General features: G+C 44.0%; 1 protein-coding gene across 1 annotated transcript; it reads left to right on the forward strand.

Moving 5' to 3' along the window:
* Positions 1–2,167: 2,167 nt before the first annotated feature.
* LOC106609639 (alpha-N-acetylneuraminide alpha-2,8-sialyltransferase) lies at positions 2,168–25,240 on the forward strand. The gene is made up of 5 exons (XM_014208602.2): positions 2,168–3,073; positions 4,255–4,399; positions 18,170–18,279; positions 19,034–19,126; positions 21,494–25,240. Exons 1-5 carry the CDS (start codon positions 2,895–2,897, stop codon positions 21,972–21,974), a joined length of 1,008 nt encoding a protein of 335 aa, XP_014064077.1. The 5' UTR covers positions 2,168–2,894; the 3' UTR covers positions 21,975–25,240.
* Positions 25,241–26,034: the final 794 nt, after the last annotated feature.

Here is a 26,034-nt window from a genome sequence, read left to right on the forward strand (position 1 = left end):
GCTGTAACATATTGTATGAATTGCAATTCGTAACATATCATACTTGTTTTCACATTTTGCTGCCTTAAAATTAAATCTAAAAAGAGATTAAATTAGATAACCTTCTAGAACATTTCCAAATGAAGACTAAATAAAACAACTGAAATATCATAATTGGATAAGTCTCCACCCCCCCCCTGAGTTAATATTTGTGGAAGCACCTTTGACAGCCATTACAGCTGTGAATCATTTTCATTAAGATTCTACCTACTTTGCACAACTCTTAGGGAAACATATATCCATCATTTTTTAAAACATTTCTCAGGATCAGTAAATTTGGTTGGGTATCATTGATGGACAGCGATTATTTAAACATTGTCTCAGATTTTTTAAGCAGATTTAAGTCAGGACTGAGATTAGACCACTCAGGAACACTTAGCCATTAAAAGCCATTCTGGTGTATATTTTGCATAAAAAATGTGTGTAATTGTTCATCAAATGGCTACCCGGACTATTTGCATTGTCCCCACCCCACTCCGCATTTTTTATGCTGCTGCTACTCTCTGTTTATTATCCATGCATAGTCACTTTACCTCTACCTCTATTAACTCAATTACCTCGACTAACCGATGCCCCTGCATATTGACTCTGTTTTTTTTATTGTTGCTCCTTAATTATTTGTTATATTTACATTTTTTCTTACATTTTGATGCCAAAGACACACCGGAATGGCTTCCCAAGAGGTGTTAAGTGGTGGCAGGTAGCCTAGTGGTTAGAGCGTCAGACCAATAACCGAAAGGTTGCTGGATCGAATCCCTGAGCTGATAGGGTAAAAATGTGTCATTCTACCCCTGAAGAAGGCAGTTAACCCACTGTTCCCTGGTAGGCCAGCATTGTTAAGAAGAATTTGTTAACTGACTTGCCTAGTTAAATTTAAAGAAATGAAGTGTTCCTGAGTGGTCTAGACTCAGTACTCACTTGAAACTCAGAGACACATGGTCTGAATATTGCTGTCCATCAAATATTCCCTTCCAAATTTTTCTCAAAATATGTTGCCCTAAGAGTTATGCAAAGTTGGTAGAATCCTATTCCAAATGATTCACAGCTGTAATGGCTGCCAAAGGTGCTTCCATCAAGTATTACAGTTTTTCCTTGGATGCTTGAACACATCTGTCCAATCAGAATTCCATTTTTCAAAACATTTAACACGCAGCCCCAAATTCAAACACTTTGGCCAAAATGACACATTTCATTTGTAAAATGCATTAAGACTCTCAAAACATTAAATATGACGAACTACCTCCATCAAAGCATACAACTTGTTAATTAAAAGTTATTTCAATCAATCATTACACAATGGCCCAATAAATACTAACTACAACTATCAATACACCTAACATGGTCAACCCTCTTTTATATGTCTGTGCCATTTTGTAACGCGGGTCGTACAATGGGGACCAAGGCACGGCGTGTGAAGTGCTCATATTAACTTTAATGAAACACGAATAACAAAAACAACAAAATGACCGACAACAGTCCCGTCAGGTGAAACATACACTAAACAGGAAACAACTACCCACAAACCACAGGAAAAAAAACGCCCCTACTAAATATGACCTCCAATTAGAGGCAACGAGGAACAGCTGCCTCCAATTGAAGGTCAACCCAATAAACCCCAACCTAGAAATAGACAAACTAGAAATCCAACATAGAAATAGAAGACATAGAACAAACACAAAAACACCCCTTGTCCCGCCCTGACCACTCTACCATAGAAAATAACAACTTATATTGGCCAGGGTGTGACACATTTGTTGATACTATAATTATAGTATGCACCATAAAAGGCAAGTAAACATATTAGTACAGCATGGGTTGTATTATTTTTTCCTAAAATTATTGTACCAAAGAGGTCCCATACAGAAAGAATGTCACTCAAGAGCATGAATATCCAGAAACAAAAGGCTTTATTTTCCCTTTTGACCTGAGAGCTGAACTATCTTCCTCTATGGGCCCCACTTCCTCTCCTTTGTCCTTGTCCTTGGTCCATTCTTGCAAACAGCAACTCAGAAATGACCTCTCTTATGCATGAATAAGGTTTGATTGCTGATTGAACAATTGAACAAAGATGTTTTGTGCAGATGAGGTTCACAATTGTTTTTGAAAAAGTCAAGGGTGTGTAGACTTTCTATAGGCACCATAAGAAATGTAACCCACTGTTTCCTGGGGTGTCCTGGATTTACGTTTACTATGTGACGTCTACTCCTGAGTCTAGGTTGGAGGGATGTAGAACTATGGTAGTTACAGAGGGGGAGAGAAAGAAAGAGATTCACTGGATTTTGCCCAGTACACTTGCAAGGTTTCCAAGAAGATCCAGCAGGACAAGGAGAGAGGAGATGAGAAAGGGGTAGCATGGTCCATTCGGGTTGGATGTACCAAAATAAGTGACCACAAAGGGCGATGTGGCTCTAGGGAACCGGGCAGGGATTTCACACAAGACCGCTGTTGTGTAGGGAGAGAGCGGCGGACATCTAGGTGATGCTTGCGGGGTCAGTGATGCACCAAGACGAGTGTGGTGGATTCCAGCAACCCGCCGCTGCAGAGAGCAAAGCCCGCTAGCTTACCGCGGCCGAGATGGTGCATGGATAGCGGATCCCTTCATGCTGCAAAACATGACCAAGCGTTTATAACAAAACCGGCAGTTTGGGAGCTAAACTAAGGAATTCGATGCTTGCATTAGCAGGAAGAATACAAACGCGCATTTCCATTGAGACTCCGAGCCTGGATGAGAAAGGATGCCATCTCCATAAAACCTATCATACATAGCTAACGGAGAGGGCCAGCTTGCGTTTTTTTCACCATACTAGATTTGTTTGAGTAGGCCGGTTGTGATTCGTGAACCACAAGCTGTAACGATGTTGGTGAGATGCCACCGGAGCAAGCTGTCGGTGTGGGCCGTTCTGTGTGTGCTCGTGTTATGCTGGCTCTACATTTTCCCAGTGTACAGACTCCGGAGCGACAAGGAGATAGTTGATGAAGTGCTGCGGCAGGGACAAGTATGGCAGAGGAACCAGACGGAAATCGATCTGTTCAGGTTGGTTTTCACTCATCTCACAACATTAGGCCTATGCGATTTGGCCCTCATAAATAATTCATAGCAATATTAATATTCTACAATATAGCAAAACATTTTTACATGATTGTGTCCAAGTAACATAACATCTCCTACAGTCTATTTACGCACATAACAAGACAATACATAGGCTAATTATAATAATAATGTTTATTAAATGGAAAAAGAGGAATGCAAATGGTGAAAAGAAAAGCTATCACTATCAAGCTGAATCTCCAGGGCACACGGTATGGTAGGCCCATTTGTTGTATCTAGTCGCATTCTCACGAGAATATGACGGGAGTAGTAGGGTAATGCACTGAGGAAAGGAGATTAGGGAAATGGCCAGACCGTGGCACCTGCACGGAAAAGCACAGAGACGCGATTTATGATGGTGCAAGAGGGAATTAGAATAATTTAATAGGATCTCTATGGTTCAGCACGTTTGGAGTTGAAAAGGTTGTCTCGCAGCCGAAGCTGTGTGTGTCCATGGAAACGACAGAAATGCAACTGTACTGGTGGTGCTGAATCTAGGACAAAGTAACCATCAACAACCAGCCTTTATCCATTTGCTATTTCCACACTTCCACGCTTCAAATTCGCCAATTGACGCCCACAGTTGGACTGAAGATGATATTTTTATCATATCTGCACCGACTCCTAATTGATTCCAAATGCATTTACACTACTCAGGCTTCCCCACAGTAGGCCTACTGTCGATGCAGGCAGGATTTATGAAGCATGTATGAATGTGTCATTGTGTTAAAAGAGCATGCATGACACTTGGACACTGTATCAATTGAGACAGTTGAGTTGTCTCATGATCTGAATTATAGTTGACAGTGCCCACTCTGCAGTGAGTGTTTTATTTAATCAATAGACAATGCTCAAATTACATGTGGCCCAGAGTCCTGGACTGGTAACCATAATTCAGATCAAGAGACCGTCTCAATTTATACACTGAGTGTCACTCAATGACAAATTCTCTTCTCATTCTGACTGTCTATTTATAGCTCAGGGGTAAAGGTTTCCCATATTTACCACAGATCTAGGATCAGCTTACCCTCCCCAAATCCTAAACTCACACATAAGTGATGACACCCTAAACTGACATGAGATCAGTGTCGAGCTACATCGTCATCCTACTCCCTCTCTCGTTACAGGAAGCTGCTTTCAGAGTGCTGTGACCCAAGGAGAATGTTTGCGGTGACCAAGCAGAATTCACCTATGGGGAAGGTCCTGTGGTACGACGGAGAGTTTTACCACTCACACACAGTCAACAATGAGACCTACTCTCTCTTTGTGCAGGTAGGCCTCTACTCTGGTCCTGGAGGCCAGCAGTGTACAGGCATTTGTTCCAGCCCAACTCTAACACACCTAAAAACACAATATATTTGTGTGTGTGTGTTTGTATGTGTTTGTGTCTGTGACCACACTTGCATGGTCACTGACGGTAGTGTAGAGAATGTGTGGAATTGAACTCCAAACCCCCTGACCCCAATGAAAACACAGCAACCATAGTCTGTGCTAATGGTCAACACTCTTTTAACAACTTAATCAGCTTCTCACCACCTTCCCTTTCACCCACGCTCAACTGTGAAATCCCCACGCTATCACCTTTTACGCAGGTCTCCAAGATAACAACATTATTTCCATCTCATTAAAACACTAAGTGAGCAACAGACACTTTGAACTGAGAAATGAGTCTAACCATAAAACATGTGACACGTTGATAACCTAACTGTCAGTGTTTCAAATCATTAGGCATTGTTCTCATCTTAAACACAGGTGTTTAGAATGCAACATTCAACATGACAGTCAGCTTGTTCCAGTTAGTGTCCAACCAGGAGATCACCTATATCTGCTAAGTGTTGAGACTTTAACCACTAGCATTTACTTTCCCATCTTCCTGTTTGGAGTGCTTCTAGTCCTGAGAAATCCATGTGACTTTCAATGCCTTTTATTCAGATCAGTGTTAGTAATGTCTGTCACCTTACCTACATTTCAGCACAACTGAAAAGGCCCCGGCTTCCCGATAGCGATGGCTTACGAGTGTTTTAACGATGCGTCTTTCCTACAACGGCCGAAGATGTAACATGCGTTTCCTAAAACACCACTCAGAGAGAACGGTCGCTAAGGGCGTCGTTGGAGCATGTGTCGATCGATACTGATAAGATCTAAATAAAGGGAGCGCTGCTCTCGGATCAGCTATCTCCATTCAAATCTTTCCTTAACATTAGAATTTTTTCACAATACTGATGACAGATCAGCTCCTACAGAGATATTACCACCTATGGCTGCAAATGTTGAGGCGGCTTATTCTAATGCTTACCCAATAACCCAACTAGACCATAACTGAAGGCTGAGGAGAACTAGGCCATAACTGAAGGCTGAGGACAACTAGGCCATAACTGAAGGCTGAGGACAACTAGGCTATAACTGAAGGCTGAGGAGAACTAGGCCATAACTGAAGGCTGAGGACAACAAGGCCATAACTGAAGGCTGAGGACAACAAGGCCATAACTGAAGGCTGAGGACAACTAGGCCATAACTGAAGGCTGAGGACAACTAGGCCATAACTGAAGGCTGAGGACAACTAGGCCATAACTGAAGGCTGAGGACAACTAGGCCATAACTGAAGGCTGAGGACAACTAGGCTATAACTGAAGGCTGAGGAGAACTAGGCCATAACTGAAGGCTGAGGACAACAAGGCCATAACTGAAGGCTGAGGACAACTAGGCCATAACTGAAGGCTGAGGACAACTAGGCCATAACTGAAGGCTGAGGAGAACTAGGCCATAACTGAAGGCTGAGGACAACTAGGCCATAACTGAAGGCTGAGGACAACTAGGCCATAACTGAAGGCTGAGGACAACTAGGCCATAACTGAAGGCTGAGGACAACTAGGCTATAACTTAAGGCTGAGGAGAACTAGATCATAACTGAAGGCTGAGGAGAACTAGGCTATAACTTAAGGCTGAGGAGAACTAGGCCATAACTGAAGGCTGAGGACAACTAGGCTATAACTGAAGGCTGAGGAGAACTAGGCCATAACTGAAGGCTGAGGACAACAAGGCCATAACTGAAGGCTGAGGACAACAAGGCCATAACTGAAGGCTGAGGACAACTAGGCCATAACTGAAGGCTGAGGACAACTAGGCCATAACTGAAGGCTGAGGACAACTAGGCCATAACTGAAGGCTGAGGACAACTAGGCTATAACTGAAGGCTGAGGAGAACTAGGCCATAACTGAAGGCTGAGGACAACAAGGCCATAACTGAAGGCTGAGGACAACTAGGCCATAACTGAAGGCTGAGGACAACTAGGCCATAACTGAAGGCTGAGGAGAACTAGGCCATAACTGAAGGCTGAGGACAACTAGGCCATAACTGAAGGCTGAGGACAACTAGGCCATAACTGAAGGCTGAGGACAACTAGGCCATAACTGAAGGCTGAGGACAACTAGGCTATAACTTAAGGCTGAGGAGAACTAGATCATAACTGAAGGCTGAGGAGAACTAGGCTATAACTTAAGGCTGAGGAGAACTAGGCCATAACTGAAGGCTGAGGACAACTAGGCTATAACTTAAGGCTGAGGAGAACTAGATCATAACTGAAGGCTGAGGAGAACTAGGCCATAACTAAAGGCCTTATGACATGTATAGTATGTGGCCATAAAGGGTTTACTTTTAATTATTATTTATTTATATATTAGGATCCCCTATTATTATTATTTATTGTATTTTGTTTATTTATTTAGACTTTTTATTTGGGGATCCTAATAAATAAAATGAATCATAATTAAAAGTAAACCCTTTATGACCACACACCATACATTTCAGAAGGGAGTTATCCTCAGCCTTTATTTATGGCCTAGCTATCCTCCACATTGTGGTCTGAAAGTCCTGGCTCATGGGCCACATCAGACCTGCAAGTCACAATAAATACATTAAATAAATAACTCATCCTTGGGTCCAAACAAAACACAGCAAATAAAATGCATAATATGATAACATAATATACATAATACTACATAATACTACATAACACTACATAACACTACATAATACTACATAACACTACTGTCACGCCCTGACCTTAGAGAGCCTTTTTTATTCTCTATTTGGTTAGGTCAGGGTGTGACTTGGGTGGGCATATCTATGTTTCTATTTCTTTGTTGGCCTAGTATGGTTCCCAATCAGAGGCAGCTGTTTATCGTTGTCTCTGATTGGGGATCATACTTAGGCAGCCGTTTTCCCACCTGTGTTTGTGGGTAATTATTATTTTCTGTGAGTGTTTGTGTGCGCCACAGTTGCGTCACGTTTGATTTCTGTTTACCTGGTTTTTGTGAAAGGTTACACTTCCATTAAAGATGTGGAATTACAAGCACACTGCGCCTTGGCTCATTTATGACAGGGAGTTTGAAGACAGTGAGCGTGGCAACTACATCATCTCCTGCCTCTGCCTCACGCATCAGAAACAGGAGATGGCTAGTGCCCTATAAGCCGTTCCTACAAAATACAATACATAATACATTACAAAATATATAAAAATGGCTGTGTCTCTTCACACTCCTCGTTGTTCCGTAAGGTGTTCTTTTATAGGGTTTTATTGCTAGCTTGAGTTACCTGGGGTGGCAGAGAGTTTCATGTAGTCGTGTCTATATTTAATACTATGTTTCCCAGCCTCTGTTCTGGACCTGGGGTTTGTGAAGAGACCTCAGATTGCATGTCTTGTGTTGTACCGATGAGTGTTCGAACTGTGTGCCAACTGATGGAACAGACAGTTCTGTACCTTCAACACATCAATACCTCACGCAAAGACCAATAGTGATGTAGTCAATCTCTCCTCAACTCTGAGCCAGGAGAGACTGACATGCATGTTACTCTCCGTGTACATCTATGTGCGATACGTGCTGCTTTGTTCTGAACCAACTGCAATTTACTTATGTCGCTCTTCGCCGCACATGACCACATAACTGGGCAGTAGTCACCGCAGCAGGCCTTTTCCCTCTTGGTAGGCCGTCATTGTAAATAACAATTTGTTCTTATTTGACTTGCCTAGTTAAATAAAGGTTAAATAAAAATAAATAAATAAAAATGTGTCCAGATGCGACAAAACTAGGGCCTGTAGGACCTGTCTGGTCGACTGAGATATCAAGAAAGCAGTGCCACGCCGTATCACCGACAGACCTCTTCTCATTTTAACAACCATTGAGTGTATATGCTTTGACCATGACAGCTTGCTATCGAGGCTTACACCCAGCAGTTTAGTCTCCTCAACTTGCTCAATTGACACATTTTTTTCAAAAATAGATCTAGATGAGGTTTAGGGTTGAGCGAGTGATGTGTCAGAAAAACTATGCTTTTAGTTGTTGAGATATTGATCACCAGCCTATCGCTAGTTAACCCTTTGTAAAACTGACTGGAGCTCTATGGGTGTCAGTTATTTTACTGTCACAGCCGACGTGTGTTTAGTCATCAGCGTACATAGACACGCAGGCCTTGTTCAAGGTCATCAACCTAGTGTAACAGTAAACCAGTAAATCAAGGGGGAATGTCAATAGTCTGTGGTTTCCTCTCCTTGTCTCCTCTCCTTCAGTCTGCACTGGTCTGAAAAGAGTCGAGAGGTGAAAATCTGTTTAGTTGAAGGAGAGGAGACACGGTAGAGGAATCTATTTTAGATGATTGAGATACCCCCTAAATTACTCAGAAGAGTATAGGGAACTTAAAGATGCGTCCTCCACCTAGAGACTAAAGAAGGGAACAGATTGTGCTGTTGGGAAATGATTTATCATAGGTCACGAGCCCCGGGGAACATGGGAATATGACACCCTGAATGCAAGCTGTGGGATTTGAGATGGATCCCACTTTATCATGACAGAGAGGACATAAAGGAGTATGTGAAAACCCTCATTGGAGATTGGATCAGATAACCGGAGATATTCAGTCCTCAAAATGTGGGGAAAAACACAGATGGGTTGTCAAATTGTGGCACTCATCAGCTATATCCATTAGTCTGTATAGGTAGGTGTGTGTGTGTGTGTGTGTGTGTGTGTGTGTGTGTGTGTGTGTGTGTGTGTGTGTGTGTGTGTGTGTGTGTGTGTGTGTGTGTGTGTGTGTGTGTTCTAAGCAGAACATTGAGAGTAATAATGAAATAAATGTTGGACCCGTTCTCTTTCATTTGTATCTGTCTCTCTGGTTACTAACATCAGACCATCCCTTGTTACTCAGAGCAGAACATGCAGTATGAACCCCCACGTTGCAGGTGTTAATGGTTTCAAGGAGAGATGGAAAAAGCTACTGTGAGTCCCAGCTCCCAGGACTGTTGATGTGTGTCCTGCTCGCCCACTACTACCTAGACCTGAGAAAACACTAGTGTGACAAGACAACTGTTGTTGTTATTCTAGGTAGGGACAGTGTGTGTGTATCTGTAGAGGGGGGTTTAGGTGTGTGTGTGTGTGTGTGTGTGTGTGTGTGTGTGTGTGTGTGTGTGTGTGTGTGTGTGTGTGTGTGTGTGTGTGTGTGTGTGTGTGTGTGTGTGTGTGTGTGTGTGTGTGTGTGTGTGTGTGTGTAGGTTAAGGTGAGTGTCTGGATGTGTGAGTGGTGTGTGTCTTGTGTGATTGTATGTGTGTGTGCTGAGTGGGAGAAGATGAGGAGGAATAGGGAGAAAACAATTCTACTGCAGAGGGAGAGAGAGAGAAACGGCAGTATTTTAGCTACATAACCAAAAAGACATTTCCAGAAAAGCAACAATCTACAGCCTAGGATATTCATTCATTACACATATACATAGTGTACATTCATGTGACTCAATGCTACACTCTTAGAGAAAAGAGTTCCAAAAGGGTTCTTCAGAAGTCCCCATAGGAGAACCCTATTTTGTTCCAGGCAGAACCCTTTCGGGTTCCACGTAGAACCATCTGCGGAAAGGGTTCTACATGGAACCCAAAAGAGTTCTACCTGGAACACAAAGGGTTCTACTCAAATGGAACCAAAAAGGGTTCTTCAAAGGTTTCTCCTATGGGGACAGACGAATAACCCTTTAGGTTCTAGATAGCACCTTTTTTTTATAAAAGTGTAAAAGTGGCGTGTTTAGACAGTGTGTCGGAGATGGGGGAGGTGAAGTATGTGTGTAATTTGTGCCATAAGGTCATGGTTCGCTACACCAAGTCCACAAACAGAAGAGGAGAGGAAGTAGGGAATCAAATCAAACACAAAGTTCCTTAATTGGTTACATATTGTGTTACAAATGTTACCATATAGGCTACACTGTGAAGATGTTTTGAATTCCTTCTACATTGTTTTCAGTACCCTAAAAAGGATACAGTCAGAGGGTTACAGTCAGAGTTACTTGCATTCTCTTTCTCCTCGCTCTATCCCTCTCTTGCTCCCACTCCTCTCTCATTCGCTCAGATCTGCCATCTTTAAAAAAAAATCTCTCTCTTTGTCTCTCACACCCTAATGTTCTCCATCTCCCCTTCTCTTCCTCAACCCCCACTCTCTCTCCTCCTCTCTCTCTCTCTCTCTCTCTCTCTCTCTCTCTCTCTCTCTCTCTCACTCTCTCTCTCTCACTACCCCCACTCCTTATGTTTCTCTCTTTATCTCCCCCACACACTCCTGATTGAGCTCTGCTGATTCCCTATTTGGGGTCATGGTGATCAGTCATTTATCTCTTTCTCCATGGCTCCCCACTGGACACGAACGTCATTCAACATCTAGTTTTCATACACATCTGGTTGAGATGTAAACTAACGTGAATTCAATGTGAAATCAACAAACATGTCATTTGATTTAGGCTAAAAGTTGGTGGTACGGGGGCTGGGGTCTCTGGTCGTTGTGGGGGATTGGGAGGAATGTAAGGGGAGACTCAGGGGATGGGTGGGCAGGAGGGGGGACTGGTAAGCAACCTCGGTTGCTAGGTGGGATGAGAAGGGGTGGGAGCCATGCTTTCTTCGGGTCGGGGAGGTGGGGAGAGGGGCTAGGCGGAGTGGGAAACATGGTTTCCGGACGAGGAGGCAGGATGTGGGCTGGTAAATGGGGACTGAGGGGGGATGGGTCGGGGTTATCTTTGTGTCTGTGACTCCTCTCTGAAAAACAAATATAAGTTGGGTGAAGAAAAAGGTGACATTTCCTTACTGTGATGTCTTTTTGCAAATCCAATCATTTCCCCCATGTTTATTGAACGTCATCAGATCATTTTTGTTGTCGTTGAAATGACGTGGAAACAACGTTGATGTGACCAGTTTCTGGCCAGTGGGTATGTTATTCTAAAGTTCAGGGTATAGATGTTGCTGCCCTGAGATAGTTCTGGTTTCACACCTCACTGTCCTTATTCAGACAGAGGAGATGCACCTAGCTGAGCCTCACTGCCGTGTTACTGAGGTAAATCACCTTTTATTGGGTGTGGGTGTGTGTCAGTCTCCCTACTAGTAAAGGTTGCCTTGACACCATCTAATCTACCTGTTTATGACTGAGGCGTGGACGTTACAACAATCCTCTTGACTTCACGTGGAGAGAGAGGGATCCAGAGAGCGTGTGTGCGTGTCACTGTGTGCGCGCGTGTGTGCGTCCTGTGAGATCTGTGTGCTGTGTTTGCAGAGCATGTGAGTGAGTGTGTGTCAAGTGTGTGTTTGTGTACTCTATCCTCCCACGTCCTAACCACCAGTGGCTACTCACCCACACACACATTATACACAAGGACAGCTCTAGACAGTACTGTATAACCACTGCCTGACAAAAATAGAGCCTGAAGCAGGGAAGAGGCACACACTCACATACTCACATTTTTACATTTACATTTGAGTTATTTAGCAGACACTCTTATCCAGAGCGACTTACAGTAGTGAATGCATACAATTCATACATTTCATACATTTTATTTCATGCATTTTTTTTATATTAATTTTTTTATGTACTGGCCCCCCGTGGGAATCGACCCCACAACCCTGGCGTTGCAAACACTCTGCCAACCAACTCACTCACACACACACACACACACACACACTCAAGTATTCATACACTATTTGCCTACTTTTTCCCTGTGCATGAATGTTATCAGAGCAGAGTTATCAGTCAGAGCACTAATTGCAGGTCTGAGCATAGAGAGCGAGCCATGCCTGACCAGAACTGGCAGTGCCACCAAGCTCATGGGCACAGCAAAACAGAGCCCTTCTGACCACGCAGTGAAGCGTTGGCATCGGTTGGCATCGCCGTCCATTGGAGGAATGTGTCATTTAGGAGTTGGCTGATTAATGGAGAAGCTTTGTTAGCTTTGATCACATAGAAAGGGCTTTTAGGCTGTGATTGCTTCTGCCCTTGTCAGTAGTGCTCATCATCTCTCATCCTCTTTCTCCTCCTCTCATTTGTCTGGTTAAAAATGTTTTTGTTTTTTTAAGTATAGCCTGGTTTAAAAAAAACGTTTTGGTCTGTGTATGTCTGTGTGTATGTCTGTGTGTATGTCTGTGTGTTGATCTATGTTTTGGCCCGTGAGATGGTCCGTGTGTTAGCCCGTGAGATGGTCCGTGTGTTGGCCCGTGAGATGGTCCGTGAGTTGGCCCGTGTGTTGGCCCGTGACATGGTCCGTGTGTTGGTCCGTGAGTTGGTCCGTGTGTTGGTCCGTGTGTTGGCCCGTGAGATGGCCCGTGTGTTGGTCCGTGAGTTGGTCCGTGAGTTGGTCCGTGAGTTGGTCCGTGAGTTGGTCCGTGTGTTGGTCCGTGTGTTGGTCCGTGAGATGGTCCGTGAGTTGGTCCGTGAGATGGTCCGTGTGTTGGTCCGTGAGTTGGTCCGTGAGATGGTCCGTGTGTTGGTCCGTGAGATGGTCCGTGTGTTGGTCCGTGTGTTGGTCCGTGAGATGGTCCGTGTGTTGGTCCGTGAGTTGGTCCGTGCGTTGGTCCGTGCGTTGGTCCGTGAGATGGTCCGTGTGTTGGTCCGTGAGATGGTCCGTGTGTTGGTCCGTGCGTTGGTCCGTGCGTTGGTCCGTGCGTTGGTCCGTGCGTTGGTCCGTGAGATGGTCCGTGTGTTGGTCCGTGAGTTGGTCCGTGAGATGGTCCGTGTGTTGGCCCGTGAGATGGTCCGTGAGATGGCCCGTGAGTTGGTCAGTGAGTTGGTCCGTGTGTTGGTCCGTGTGTTGGCCCGTGAGATGGCCCGTGTGTTGGTCCGTGAGATGTTCCGTGTGTTGGCCCGTGTGTTGGTCCGTGAGATGGTCCGTGTGTTGGCCCGTGTGTTGGTCCGTGAGATGGTCCGTGTGTTGGCCCGTGCGTTGGTCCGTGCGTTGGTCCGTGAGATGGTCCGTGTGTTGGTCCGTGAGTTGGTCCGTGAGATGGTCCGTGTGTTGGCCCGTGAGATGGTCCGTGTGTTGGTCAGTGAGTTGGTCCGTGTGTTGGTCCGTGTGTTGGCCCGTGAGATGGCCCGTGTGTTGGTCCGTGAGATGTTCCGTGTGTTGGCCCGTGTGTTGGTCCGTGAGATGGTCCGTGTGTTGGCCCGTGTGTTGGTCCGTGAGATGGTCCGTGTGTTGGCCCGTGCGTTGGTCCGTGCGTTGGTCCGTGAGTTGGTCCGTGCGTTGGTCCGTGCGTTGGTCTGGGTGTTGGTCCGTGTGTTGGTCCGTGTGTTGGTCCGTGTGTTGGTCCGTGCGTTGGTCCGTGCGATGGTCCGTGCGTTGGTCCGTGAGATGGTCCGTGTGTTGGTCCGTGTGTTGGTCCGTGTGTTGGTCCGTGCGTTGGTCCGTGCGTTGGTCCGTGAGATGGTCCGTGAGTTGGTCCGTGTGTTGGTCCGTGTGTTGGTCCGTGCGTTGGTCCGTGCGATGGTCCGTGCGTTGGTCCGTGAGATGGTCCGTGTGATGGTCCGTGTGTTGGTCCGTGTGTTGGTCCGTGCGTTGGTCCGTGTTTAGGCCTGTGTTTTGGCCCGTGCTTTGGCCCGTGAGTTGGTCCGTGTGTTGGTCCGTGTTTAGGCCTGTGTTTTGGCCCGTGCTTTGGTCCGTGAGATGGTCCGTGCGTTGGTCCGTGCGTTGGTCCGTGTTTAGGCCTGTGTTTTGGCCCGTGCTTTGGTCCGTGAGTTGGTCCGTGTGTTGGTCCGTGTTTTGGCCCGTGCGTTGGTCCGTGTTTTGGCCCGTGCTTTGGTCCGTGTGTTGGTCCGTGAGTTGGTCCGTGTTTAGGCCTGTGTTTTGGCCCGTGCGTTGGTCCGTGTTTTTGCCCGTGTGTTGGTCTGTGTTTAGGCCTGTGTTTTGGCCTGTGTTTTGGCCCGTGTTTTGGCCCGTGCTTTGGTCCGTGTTTTGGCCTGTGTTTTGGCTTGTGCTAGCCCTACTCTCATCTCATAATACTTCTCTCAGTGAGATATATAGATAACTAATGTTTGGATCACATGTGTTACAATGATATGGAGGGATATGTTCCCAGAACTGTGAGCTGGCCATTGTTCTCCTTTTAGCTGGCTCAGCCCCTTTCATGGTTCACCAGACACCCTGGGGGGAACACAGAGGTGGGGGGGTGAATAGAGGAGTAGGAGGATGAGGGGGTCTAGTCCTCCACTCCAAAGGGAATAATGAGAGCATTTGTTTCTCTCAGGACTCTCCGTTCATCACTGGCACCGGCTCAAGCAGGGCGCAGACTCACAGCAACAGGCCAAACGAATAGAAAGGATTTGCCTCAAGAGGCGCCCACAGACACTCCATTCACTGGCCAACACTGGTCGGCCTGTAATGGAGGTTGAAAAGAGAGTACCCAGCTAGCCGTCTGGGAACTTTTCCAGGACTTTTAGTTCACATTCCTAGTACGTTCTAAATTCTGATAAGAATGTTCCACAAATGTATAAAGTGCATTTGTTTATTTACTTTACATGCATCCAAATTTAACTTAACGTAAGAGCTGGTCAAAATATTATAGCAATGGAAAATAAGTGAATGTCCTCTGTCCACTTAATGTTTGCTGTCCGTCTGTAGCAAACTGTGAGCAGACATTTATTGCTTTATACTTTTTTAGGAAAGTAGTCAACATTTACAGTACATTCGGAAAGTATTCAGACCCCTTGACTTTTTCATTCACAATAAATCCATTATTTAATTTAGACAGGTCTCAAGAAGCATTAAATGAAGAAAATGTAGACTATTTCAGAAGAACAGAATAGCATACTCTGAGTTGTCCTTATGTTAGGTCTTGATCTGGCTATGCCAAATGGCTGTGGGCTACACTAGTTAATTTAGCAGACAAGATTTGCTTAAAATTCCGTGGCATTATTTTATATTATTTATAGTATGAAGAATACAATTGAACAAAGCTGATTAAAGTAGAAAGGATATTTTCTCCCAACGATTTGAGTGTGCACTATTCTGTGTTGAGCGGTTAACATAGAAATAGGTACTCCTATATGCTTAATTTAGAGTTATTAATGTAACTTGTTCTACGAACGTTGGGCTATATGTTTTGATTTTGAATTTTTAATACATTGTAAGGCTGCATGATGCTACTTGAAAGGCATGTTTTTTTGCTCAGGCTGTACACACTTTATCAGTCTCTCATCCACAATTTGACAAGCACTTAATAATGCCTCAAATTTCACAGCGGCATCCCCTTTGTGTGGTCAGAATGCACCCTAAAAAAGTCCATGCCTTTTGCGGCCAGTGGCTGTTGTGCTCTTGGCACGGAGTGCCGCGTTGTGCCCTTCTCCCTGAGTGCTGCGTTGTGCCCTTCTCCCTGAGTTCTGCGTTGTGCCCTTCTCCCTGAGTGCTGCGTGCTCCAAAGCACCTCTAACTCACGTTGCTCTCCATCACGTGATCGGGTGTTTCTCACAGGTTACAAGTGAAGACAGAAACATCTGGGACGCAATTGCCCGAGTCCTTATCCATTTCCGAGGTGCATATTGAAGATATTGGAAGAACTGTTCACATTTACTTTTCGTCTGCCAACAAGATGAGTAGGCCTAACGAACAGCAAAAGCATTTGCCTATGTCAATCTACTATCCCTCATAGTACAAAAGTTGACCTATTCTGTGCGATAAATAAATATTCCAAACATAGTCTGGGACAGTTGTGAGATGCTATAGATCCCAAATTAATACAACCACTAGCATCAAAAAAACTTTTTTACGCAATGTGGTTGACGCAACAGATCAGAACGTTTAGCTTTAAATGTTGATAAACTATTAGGCTATTTCTTCACATAAAAAGCGCAGCAATTCGCACATGGCAGTAGGCTGTTAGCATGAAAGTTCCATTAGCGGAAAACACCATTATCAAAAGTGCCCGCAAATGCAATTATGCATGTCATTCTTTTATTATAAAGGTGTATTTTTATGGTGAAAATTATCTTCCCCAAACTTGAAACCGCTGCTTATGTATGCCAGTTAGGCTCTACACCCCTTGTAAAGCGGATTAATGTGCTTAATTTTACGAAGTTATTTGGCCACTTTAGTTGTGATACAAACATATAGGCCTAAGTGCTAGGCTACATGAGGTGTGCGACTATGATCACTTGTTTTTACAAAAAGTTTGTTTCTTATGCTGGGCATCATTTACAAGTGATTATATATAATTCACAAGTGATAGGCTAATATTGTCACCCATCAGACTATTCCTGATTTAATCTTGTCTTTACATATACTAAATATATGTGTGAAATTTGTTTTGATTTAGAATGGACCATTATCATGCACCTGTCTCCAAACAGGGGCAGGGGAAAAATACATGTCATCTATGCACTTAAATAGCAAATGGAGGACACTTTTCCCATGGTCATTTTCATGCCAGCCAGGTAGGCTATACTCCTGTTTCAGTAGGCTATACTTCTGTTTCAGTAGGCTATACTCCTGCCAGCCAGGTAGGCTATACCATTTTTTGGGGTACTTTTTAACCCCTTTTTCGCGATGTCCCATTGCTGCAACTCCCGTATGGACTTGGAAGAGGCGAAGGTCGAGAGCCATGCGTGCTCCGAAACATGACCCTGCCAAGCTGCACTGCTTCTTGACACACTGCTCACTTAACCCAGAAGCCAGCCGCACCAATGTGTCAGAGGAAACACCGTCCAACTGGCGACCGAAGTCAACGTGCATGCGCCCTGCCCGCCACAAGGAGTTGCTAGAGCGCGATGGAACAAGTACATCCCGGCCGGCCAAACCCTCCCCTAACGATGCTGGGCTGGCTGTGACACAGCCCGGGATCGATCACGGGTCTGTAGTGATGCCTCAAGCACCAGTGCCTTAGACCTCTGCGCCACTCGGGAGGCTTCCTGTTGTAAAGAGAAGCAATGTGCTTAATATTAGGAAAGTTGAGAAATAAATATAGTAGACCTAGCCTATAGAAAGTGGATGGGATCCTCCTCTTTTTAATAGAGGCCATCACTCTGTTTTCTCACCCCCCCTTAAAAGATTTAGATGCACTATTGTAAGTGGTTGTTCCACTGGATATTATAAGGTGAATGCACCAATTTGTAAGTCGCTCTGGATAAGAGCGTCTGCTAAATGACTTAAATGTAAATGTAAATGTAAATGTTGTGCAACATGAGCTCATGGACTTTTTATTTAACCTTTATTTAACTAGGCACGTCAGTTAAGAACAAATTCTTATTTACAATGACGGACTCTCATGAAGTGTTTGATTCGATTTTTGATTACATTTGATGTCAGAGTGATTAGAGGGACAATAGAGTGCTGAGTACCAGGCAGTTAGCAAGTTTGGTATGCTGCTAATGACCATCAGCAGCATCAGAGCTTGGAGAAGCCCAATTACCATGACTAAACAGTCACGTGGAATTTGACTGCCTTAATGACTCGTGACTGCCGGCGTGGTGGTAATATGGTCGCCGCAACAGCCCTATCTATCCCTCTCACCTCATTTGACTTGTCTTTACCATTGTCTTTGACTGTTCACAAAAGTTTCAGGCCAGTCCACTTCAGGATGTGTGTGTGTGTGTGTGTGTGTGTGTGTGTGTGTGTGTGTGTGTGTGTGTGTGTGTGTGTGTGTGTGTGTGTGTGTGTGTGTGTGTGTGTGTGTGTGTGTGTGTGTGTGTGTGTGTGTGTGTGTGTGTGTGCGTGTGTACGCGTGTATGTTTACTCACTTCATGACACTCACTTCCCTCTCGTTTACCAGGAGACACCTCTTCAGCATCCCCTCAAAAAGTGTTCGGTGGTGGGCAATGGAGGGGTCCTGAAGCACAGCGGCTGTGGGAAGGACATTGACCAGGCTGACTTTGTCATGCGGTAAGAGAGGGGCTGTCCGCTCCAGTGCCCGTCCAAATATGATTTGGCCGTCCCGCGCTCGCCGGGGCCAGAAAGAGCAGCCAAAGAACATCAGCCATCAGACTAAATGAGAACAGGTGTTGTCATATCTGCTAGAGAGAGAGAGAGAGAGAGAGAGAGAGAGAGAGTGGTAAGAGAGGAGAGAAGTGTCATAAGAAGTGTCTGGGTTTTGAAGGGGGCAGATGAAGTCAAGTAGTGAATCATTTTGGCTCTGTAGCCTTGAGGACAAACAACAGAGTGTTTGATTTAGTTGACTAGACTAGTTCTAGCTTGGATCACTGTTGTCCCACCCATCTCAGGCATGCCTGGCTGGCTTAAACCAGGCTTAAACCAGACTTGAACCTGGGGAAGGCAAGACTAAAATAATATAATTAATTTGGAGCTCCAACTCCATCAAAAGCCTATAGGCTCACTGGCTGCCTGACTGGATGTTTTCACTAGAGAAATATTGTGTTCATTCAAAGCAGATAAAAAAACGAAAAACTATTTTCTAAGTTAGAATTTTGTTATAACTTTAGTGTCAAAATGTGTTAACATTAAATGTCTAAGAAAAGGCAAGACAAAAAGCTAAAAGCTAGTTCCATTCTGAAAGCAAAACATGAAGAACCACTATCTGCAATCCTGACCAAGTTGTCAAATAGTGAATGATTTATGGTCACTGTAAATCACTATCAGTATATTAATGCACATGTGTACTTGTGTTTTTCGTATCTAGGTGCAACCTTCCACCACTGTCTAGGGAGTATGTTGAGGATGTGGGGACCAGAACTAACCTAGTGACAGCCAACCCCAGCATCATTGAGAAGAGGTACACTCCTTTCCTTTCAAAACGGCTGTTAACTGTGAAATGTATGGGTGTGTGGGACAGCATCCAAGTCCTCTCCTTTTCAGTCCTCTCCCTCTTTCTCTCCATCCTTTCTCTCTACTACTCTGTTTCCCACTCTCTCCCCGCCCTATCTCTCTCTCACTCTCTTATTTTCTCCTGCTATCTCTCCTCTCCAGTTCTCTCTCTCTCCCTCTCTCTTTTTCTACTGCTTTCTCTCCTACCAAGGCCTCTGTCTTCTCTCCCTCTCTGTGTTCTCTCCCTTTCTTTCTCCCTCTCATGATGTGTACTGTCAGTTCCAGATGTTAAGTTCTAAGAGCTTTGTCTGTTGTCTTGTCCTAGCAGCAGCTTCCCTCCTCCAGACTGGTGTTTTTATAGAGGAGCCGTGATCCGGAGACAAAACGTGTGTGTGTGATCTTGTTCTTTTATCATTGTGGGGACCTGAAATCCCCAAATGGTCCCCACAAGGATAGTACATCTGGACATACACAAGGACATACATTTTAGGTCCCCAAAAGGAGAGAAGAACAAGTTTGTGTGTGTGTGTTTGAACAGAGCCTCTTTGTGTCTGTTTAGAATGCTACTCTGTGCTGCATATGTAGTGTATACAGGCAAAACAGGAAGAAGACCCCATACTGACACAGTTGAGGCTGAAATTCATTTCTGTTTTCAGCAATGCGTTTCTTCTGTCTATTTCTGAACCACGTTGTTGCCAACACCCCCCCTGCTGCTTCCCATCATCTCATCTCTGTGCATTTAAAGATTGACGTCTCGTGACATTATCATTGGATGTTGGCACAACCTCACTCCTGTCCTCAAGACATTTTGTTGATATTTTGAAGCTCAATCACGGTGAGGGCAGGTAGGCTGTACTGTATATTGTTTACATTTGGGTTGATTCGAAATGCAATGCAGTACAATTGAATCCCCACCTCCACAAGCAACTACACCCACACCTATAAACCATCTAGATTATGTACAACACATACAGTATGACATATCCTGAGAGCACATATCCATAATACCATAGTCCATAAATACCCATGGAATGAGGACGCCAGTTCTATCTGGACTCTATAGATATTTCCAGAACCCATTTCACACCACATCCACAGTAGATTTAGCCTGGAATGCATGACCAGATCAAATAGATTTACCAAAAGAATCACCCTCTGTGTCTGTGTGTGTGTGTGTGTGTGTGTGTGTGTGTGTGTGTGTGTGTGTGTGTGTGTGTGTGTGTGTGTGTGTGTGTGTGTGTGTGTGTGTACATCCACGTGGCTCTACTGGCATAGAGTTTAGATTTCCGAAGGCAACATTAGCATGGATAAACAGCAAGTGGTAGTCACCATAGAAATATAATGACTACAACAGGGAAAGCCCCCTCTGACCATAGCAATGCAGATATCGCTCCACCATTTCCTGGTGGCAAAAATTCAAATATTTAGCCTAATTTCGGTTTGTGACAAAACAAGGCATTGTGTAGAGAATCATTGTACCATCTAAACCAATGTGAAATAAATATAATTTAAATTACCAAAAATATTGTTTTTTCAGCTGTTTGAAGCTGGTGCACTAAACGAAAAGAAAATGACGCAAAAACTAAACTTAAGAAAGGAAAGCATAGAAATTGGACACATAGAGCTGATGTACCGCTTCTTAGACTTGCTTTCAATGAGAATTACAGATCTATAACACATTTCTATGTGAATTTGATCAGGTCTACCAAAAACATACATATTGTAGCTTTAGCTGTTGTCACGGTTGTCGTCGGTGAATGAGGACCAAAACGCAGCAGGTACGTGAATGCTCATCTTGATTTTTAATTATCTTCAAAAATGAACATACAAAATAACAAAACCGAAAAACGAACAACTAACAAACAGTCTGCAAAGCATAGGCTCAACACAGAACAATCACCCACAAATCACACACACAAACACACCCTAATATATGGGACTCTCAATCAAAGGCAGATAGACAACACCTGCCTTCAACTGAGAGTCCCAACCCCAATTAACCAAACATAGAAACACACACACCAGACTAACCATAGAATACAAACACATAGACCATCAACCAAAAACCCGGAAATACTAAATCAAACACCCTTTACACAAACACACCACCCCGAACAACATAAAACAAATACCCTCTGCCACGTCCTGACCAAACTACAAAACAATTAACCTTATACTGGCCAGGACGTGACAGCTGTACACTCATGGGTACACCATTATGACCTCCGGTCCACCGTCATGGAAAGTTGACTGGGGCTGTCCATTCGATAGGTTCTATTTCTATGGTACTCACACATTCTCATCTCTCTCTCTCTCTCTCTCTCTCCCTACTCAGGTTCCAGAACCTTCTTTGGTCGCGGAAAAGCTTTGTGGAGAGCATGAAGGCCTACGGCTCCAGCTACATTTACATGCCAGCCTTCTCCATGAAGCCGGGCACCGACCCCTCCCTGCGGGCACACTACGCCCTTACCGACACCTCGTCCAACCTCACCATGCTGTTTGCCAACCCCGAGTTTCTCAGGACCGTGGGAAAGTTCTGGAAGGGTCGCGGAGTGCATGCCAAGCGCCTGTCCACAGGCCTCTTCCTGGTCAGCCTGGCGCTGGGGCTGTGTGAGGAGGTGACGGCCTACGGCTTCTGGCCGTTCAGCGTTGGGCTCGACGAGCAGCCCGTCAGCCACCACTACTACGATAACGTGCTGCCGTTCAGCGGGTTCCACGCCATGCCTGAGGAGTTTGTCCAGCTCTGGCAGTTGCATAAGAGCGGCACACTGCGTATGAGGGTGGGACACTGCCCACCTCGGGAAGGGGCTATATAACACTCAAGGAACCAAGGGACCCTCCCCTAATAAACCTTCCCTTCCTTTCGCTTACAACCCACCAGCCCCCTGCGATCGTCCCCAGCAAACCACCCGCAAACCTTCACCTCTTTCTCCACCATTAGCATGAGAATGTAACCCATGGTTACCCACCCAGCCGAGAAAGCCCCCACACACCCTCTCTCTCTATCCTGTCCTCCATCCACTCTAACTATGTGTGTGTTTGTGTGCGTGCGTGTGTGTTTGTGTGCGTGTGTGTGCGTGCGTGTGTGCAGAGAGGAGGTCTGCTAACTCTCAGCTGGGGCTGGAGGATTCTTTATATGTTGACTACTCAATGTGACATAGGGAGGAGCTGGGCCCAATGCCCCCACTGTGTCTTTGTTAAACAGAGACAGAAGGAACAATCCTAACCAAGAGGTTTTCATACAAGTCTTAAGAGAACAGACTGAAAGACTTGAAACACGGACGGAAAAAGGAAAGGAGGAACCAAGATGTCCTGGTACTAGGCTTGTATGAGAGCGGACTAAAAGGGAGAATGAAAGATGTCTTGGTACCTTGCTCGTTCGAAGGAGTTTGTTATTTTTTTGTCTTGAACAAAAACCCTTGATGGACATCTTAAGCAACCAATCAGCATTGAGGTTCAAAGTAGGATCCAATAGAAAAGGAGAGTGAAGCACGATATCGAGCTCCTAGAATGTTCCATTTTACAGCCAAAAGGGAAGCCAAGAACATTGCAGTGTTTGATATATCCGTATGTTAATTTATATTTGTTAATCATGACTTTAATGATACATGTTTTTCATTTTATATAGGTTGATGTTCTACGTTGATTTAGTTATGTTACGATTGAGAGCTGAGTATGTATTTAAATCTTTTCACAAAACTCCACTGCAGAGAAAAAGATGTGAGCTTTACAAATCATGACCTCATCTGTGTATCTTCATCAAGAGGTTGTGGCCTTGAAGGTTCACCCCCCGTTCACGCTACGAGTGCTTATTGGTATGGTCCACTTACAAACACACTCCATTGACAAGAGACTGGGAGCTACCATAGCTTTCATTCTGTAGGGGCTGTTAAAAAGTGTCTTGACTGAGTGATGACAACACTGCATGTTTCTGTTCAGGTGCGGGACACCTGCTCACATTGAACTTGAACATTCATACTCTTCTTCATCACCATGGTCATCGCCATCATCAGTGTGCGTCTGAATGTCTGGGCAGTGACCTGAACTTTGCTGTCCTGCATTTATTTCTAGGTGGTTTTTTTCTGTCATTCATAACAGGGTTGGGATCAATTCCATTTCAACTCAGTCAATTCAGGAAGTAAACTGATATTCCAATTGAAATGGAATTGACTCCAACCCTGATCCGTGTACACATACAAGGGAATGAACATATGATGTGTAGTAGGTGCTAGTTCTTCTGTCCTTCTGTCATCATCACCCAACAGTTGAGACAGTGTAAGAGCCAGCCCTTTTGGTTTTACATGAACTCCTGTCATGAATTTTGGAATGATACGTTTAAATGTTGTTACTGTCATTTATATTTTGGTTGTGCAAATGTGACCAGTACCATATCATGTCATGGGCCAATCTAAGTGCGCATGGATCATGCATGGAGTCTAGCACCAACACTGAAACAACATTTAAACAACGTTTGGGCTAACCTACAGGCACAGAACAAATCATGTGAATTATATTCCTCATATCTACTGTATAATAAAATATTTTTGTGCCTTCAGAATTCACCAAGGCAAATGGAAATGCTAGACATTACTGTATGCTATCTTTAGAATGACATTTTCCCTTGTCCCCCTTTTGAAACTGATTTCCACAATCGCAATGGGACACTGCGATATCATAGAATAATATAGTACTACAGTAGAGAGGAGGATGGAGGGAGGTGGTAATACAGTAGCATGAATTATTTGAGCCATTTGAATGTTTGAAGTATTTCAAGGGTGCATCTGAAATGGCACCCTAATCCCTATGTAGTGTATTACTTATGACCATCACCTATAGGGTGCACTACATCGGGAATATTGACCCCTTTGACCTCTATATGAAAACCATGTGACTAAGGAAACAAGTCCAGAGTCTTAGATTGAGCTGGTTGTTGTTGGACCAAGTCAGTTAATGATAAACCAAACCTGTTTAAAGTCTCTTCATTGCCAGTCCTGATGCAAACTTGTGCTCTCTTCCAACCAGGAATTGAACTGTTGATCATTTTTAAAAACCAATGCGATTAAATTGATGCCACGTATTTGCACCTTCGGGCCCACTTTATTTGGATAGTCTGGATAGTCCATCTGTAGATGGTCTTACTATCAACAAACTATCTGTTGAGAAGCAACAGATTGCTAAGGTTAGGGTAAAGGTTAGGGCTAGGATAAGGCTTAGTAGATAGTTAGTTGACATGTTATCCAAATAAAGTGTTATCTCACCGTCTGGTTCCTCTGCCCAGTATTGTGAATGAGAAATATTTTACTGTGTCATTTGCAGTAAGCATGACTGTGACTCTGTATGTGTTTTGGGGTTTTGACTTTCAAACTCATTCTGTCCATTATTTTGTGAAGCGCCATATTGGGTTGATTATGCCCAAAAAGAAATAGCGCAAATTGTACCTCAATATCGGTTTTGCTGGCAATCCCTTTTAGCCTTAGTATGGGTACCAGTCATTTTCCAAATGACAGAAGTGGCAAGGAGTGGAATGTTAGCTAAAAATACTGGTACCCAGTCTATATTAGCCTACTCTGGGGTTGAATTGTGACGTAATGCAAACACAATGTGACGTTCTCAGCTACACAGTGTGTGTGAGCGAATCCTACTTACTGTGTCATGAATAAGATGACATCTAGTTAACGAGGACTTCTGCACAGTGGTACTTCTGAATCTTTCCTACGTATATTTAGATGTGTTTTTAGTGTATGCCATTACCAGGTTCATTTGGACAAAATATATAAATGTGTTTTCTTTGTTTTGCCTTGCCTTGAATTTGTTTTTGAAAAATACTTTGGAAAGGAAAAAAAGCAGTGAGGTTTTTACATTATTAAGCTGTTAATGTATATTCAACCCTTGTGTCAATCACCTTACGTCAGCTCAATGCTGTTTTTGGCGAGAGTACCCTGCCTGAGCATGTTCGAATACAGGAAGTCAAAATTAAGGACTGAAATGTGTTTTATGTGCCACCTGGACTATGCCAAGAAAATCATTGCATCCAAATAAGAGGTAAACACTGGTATCCAATAAAGAAGGTAATAATTTTGAATCACTACCACTCTTGTGTTTTGTTTTCAATCATCTTTGTTCTCAAATGATTCAATTGTCTTTTAATTCAATGGGGCTATTGTCCCCTTCACTTACAGATGGGCAACATCTGTTATTGTAGCTAATGGTCATTAGTTAACCAGCACATTTAATTGATTGATGAAATGCAGATGGGTCCCGTTAACCCATTGTGCCTCAGAAAGCCTATTGTAGTATAGCCTTGTACAAACCATCTTGATCTCGTGAGCTTACTACAGGGATAGCAAAACAGAATGTAAACTCGCAAGATCAAGATGGTTCGTACGAGGATAATTGTGATTGGGCCTGCTGTCCAACTCAAGGCAAGGCTATGGAAGAAGGGCGTGTACAACTACTAACCTATTTTGCGAAGGATCTTTTGATTTGCCTTGTCATTGCGGGATATGGGTAATTCCATGTAACTGATATACCCTGAGACTCTGACTTTTCACTTTAGAATGTAGTATGCCAAACAAAAAGCATGGATTTCAAAGTTTAACAAACCAACTCTGCGCAATGACGACTGAACAATTTACACAGAACATAAAAAAGTATTATTCTGTTACCAAACATTTCTTCCAGTAAATGTGTTTTGTCAAATTCTCAGTGGAAATTGTAAAAACTAGTCCTTGTACATAGAGTTGTATGGTTTGTTAAACTTTGAAATCAATGTTTTGTTTGGTATACATTTTAAAGTAAAAAATCGGAGTCTCGGCGTAATTCTGTTACCATGGAATTATTGCCCATATGTAATCTTGTCCACCAGCTGGCTCTCTC

Source organism: Salmo salar, chromosome ssa17 (assembly GCF_905237065.1).
Source record: "Salmo salar chromosome ssa17, Ssal_v3.1, whole genome shotgun sequence".
Taxonomy (NCBI): domain Eukaryota; kingdom Metazoa; phylum Chordata; class Actinopteri; order Salmoniformes; family Salmonidae; genus Salmo; species Salmo salar.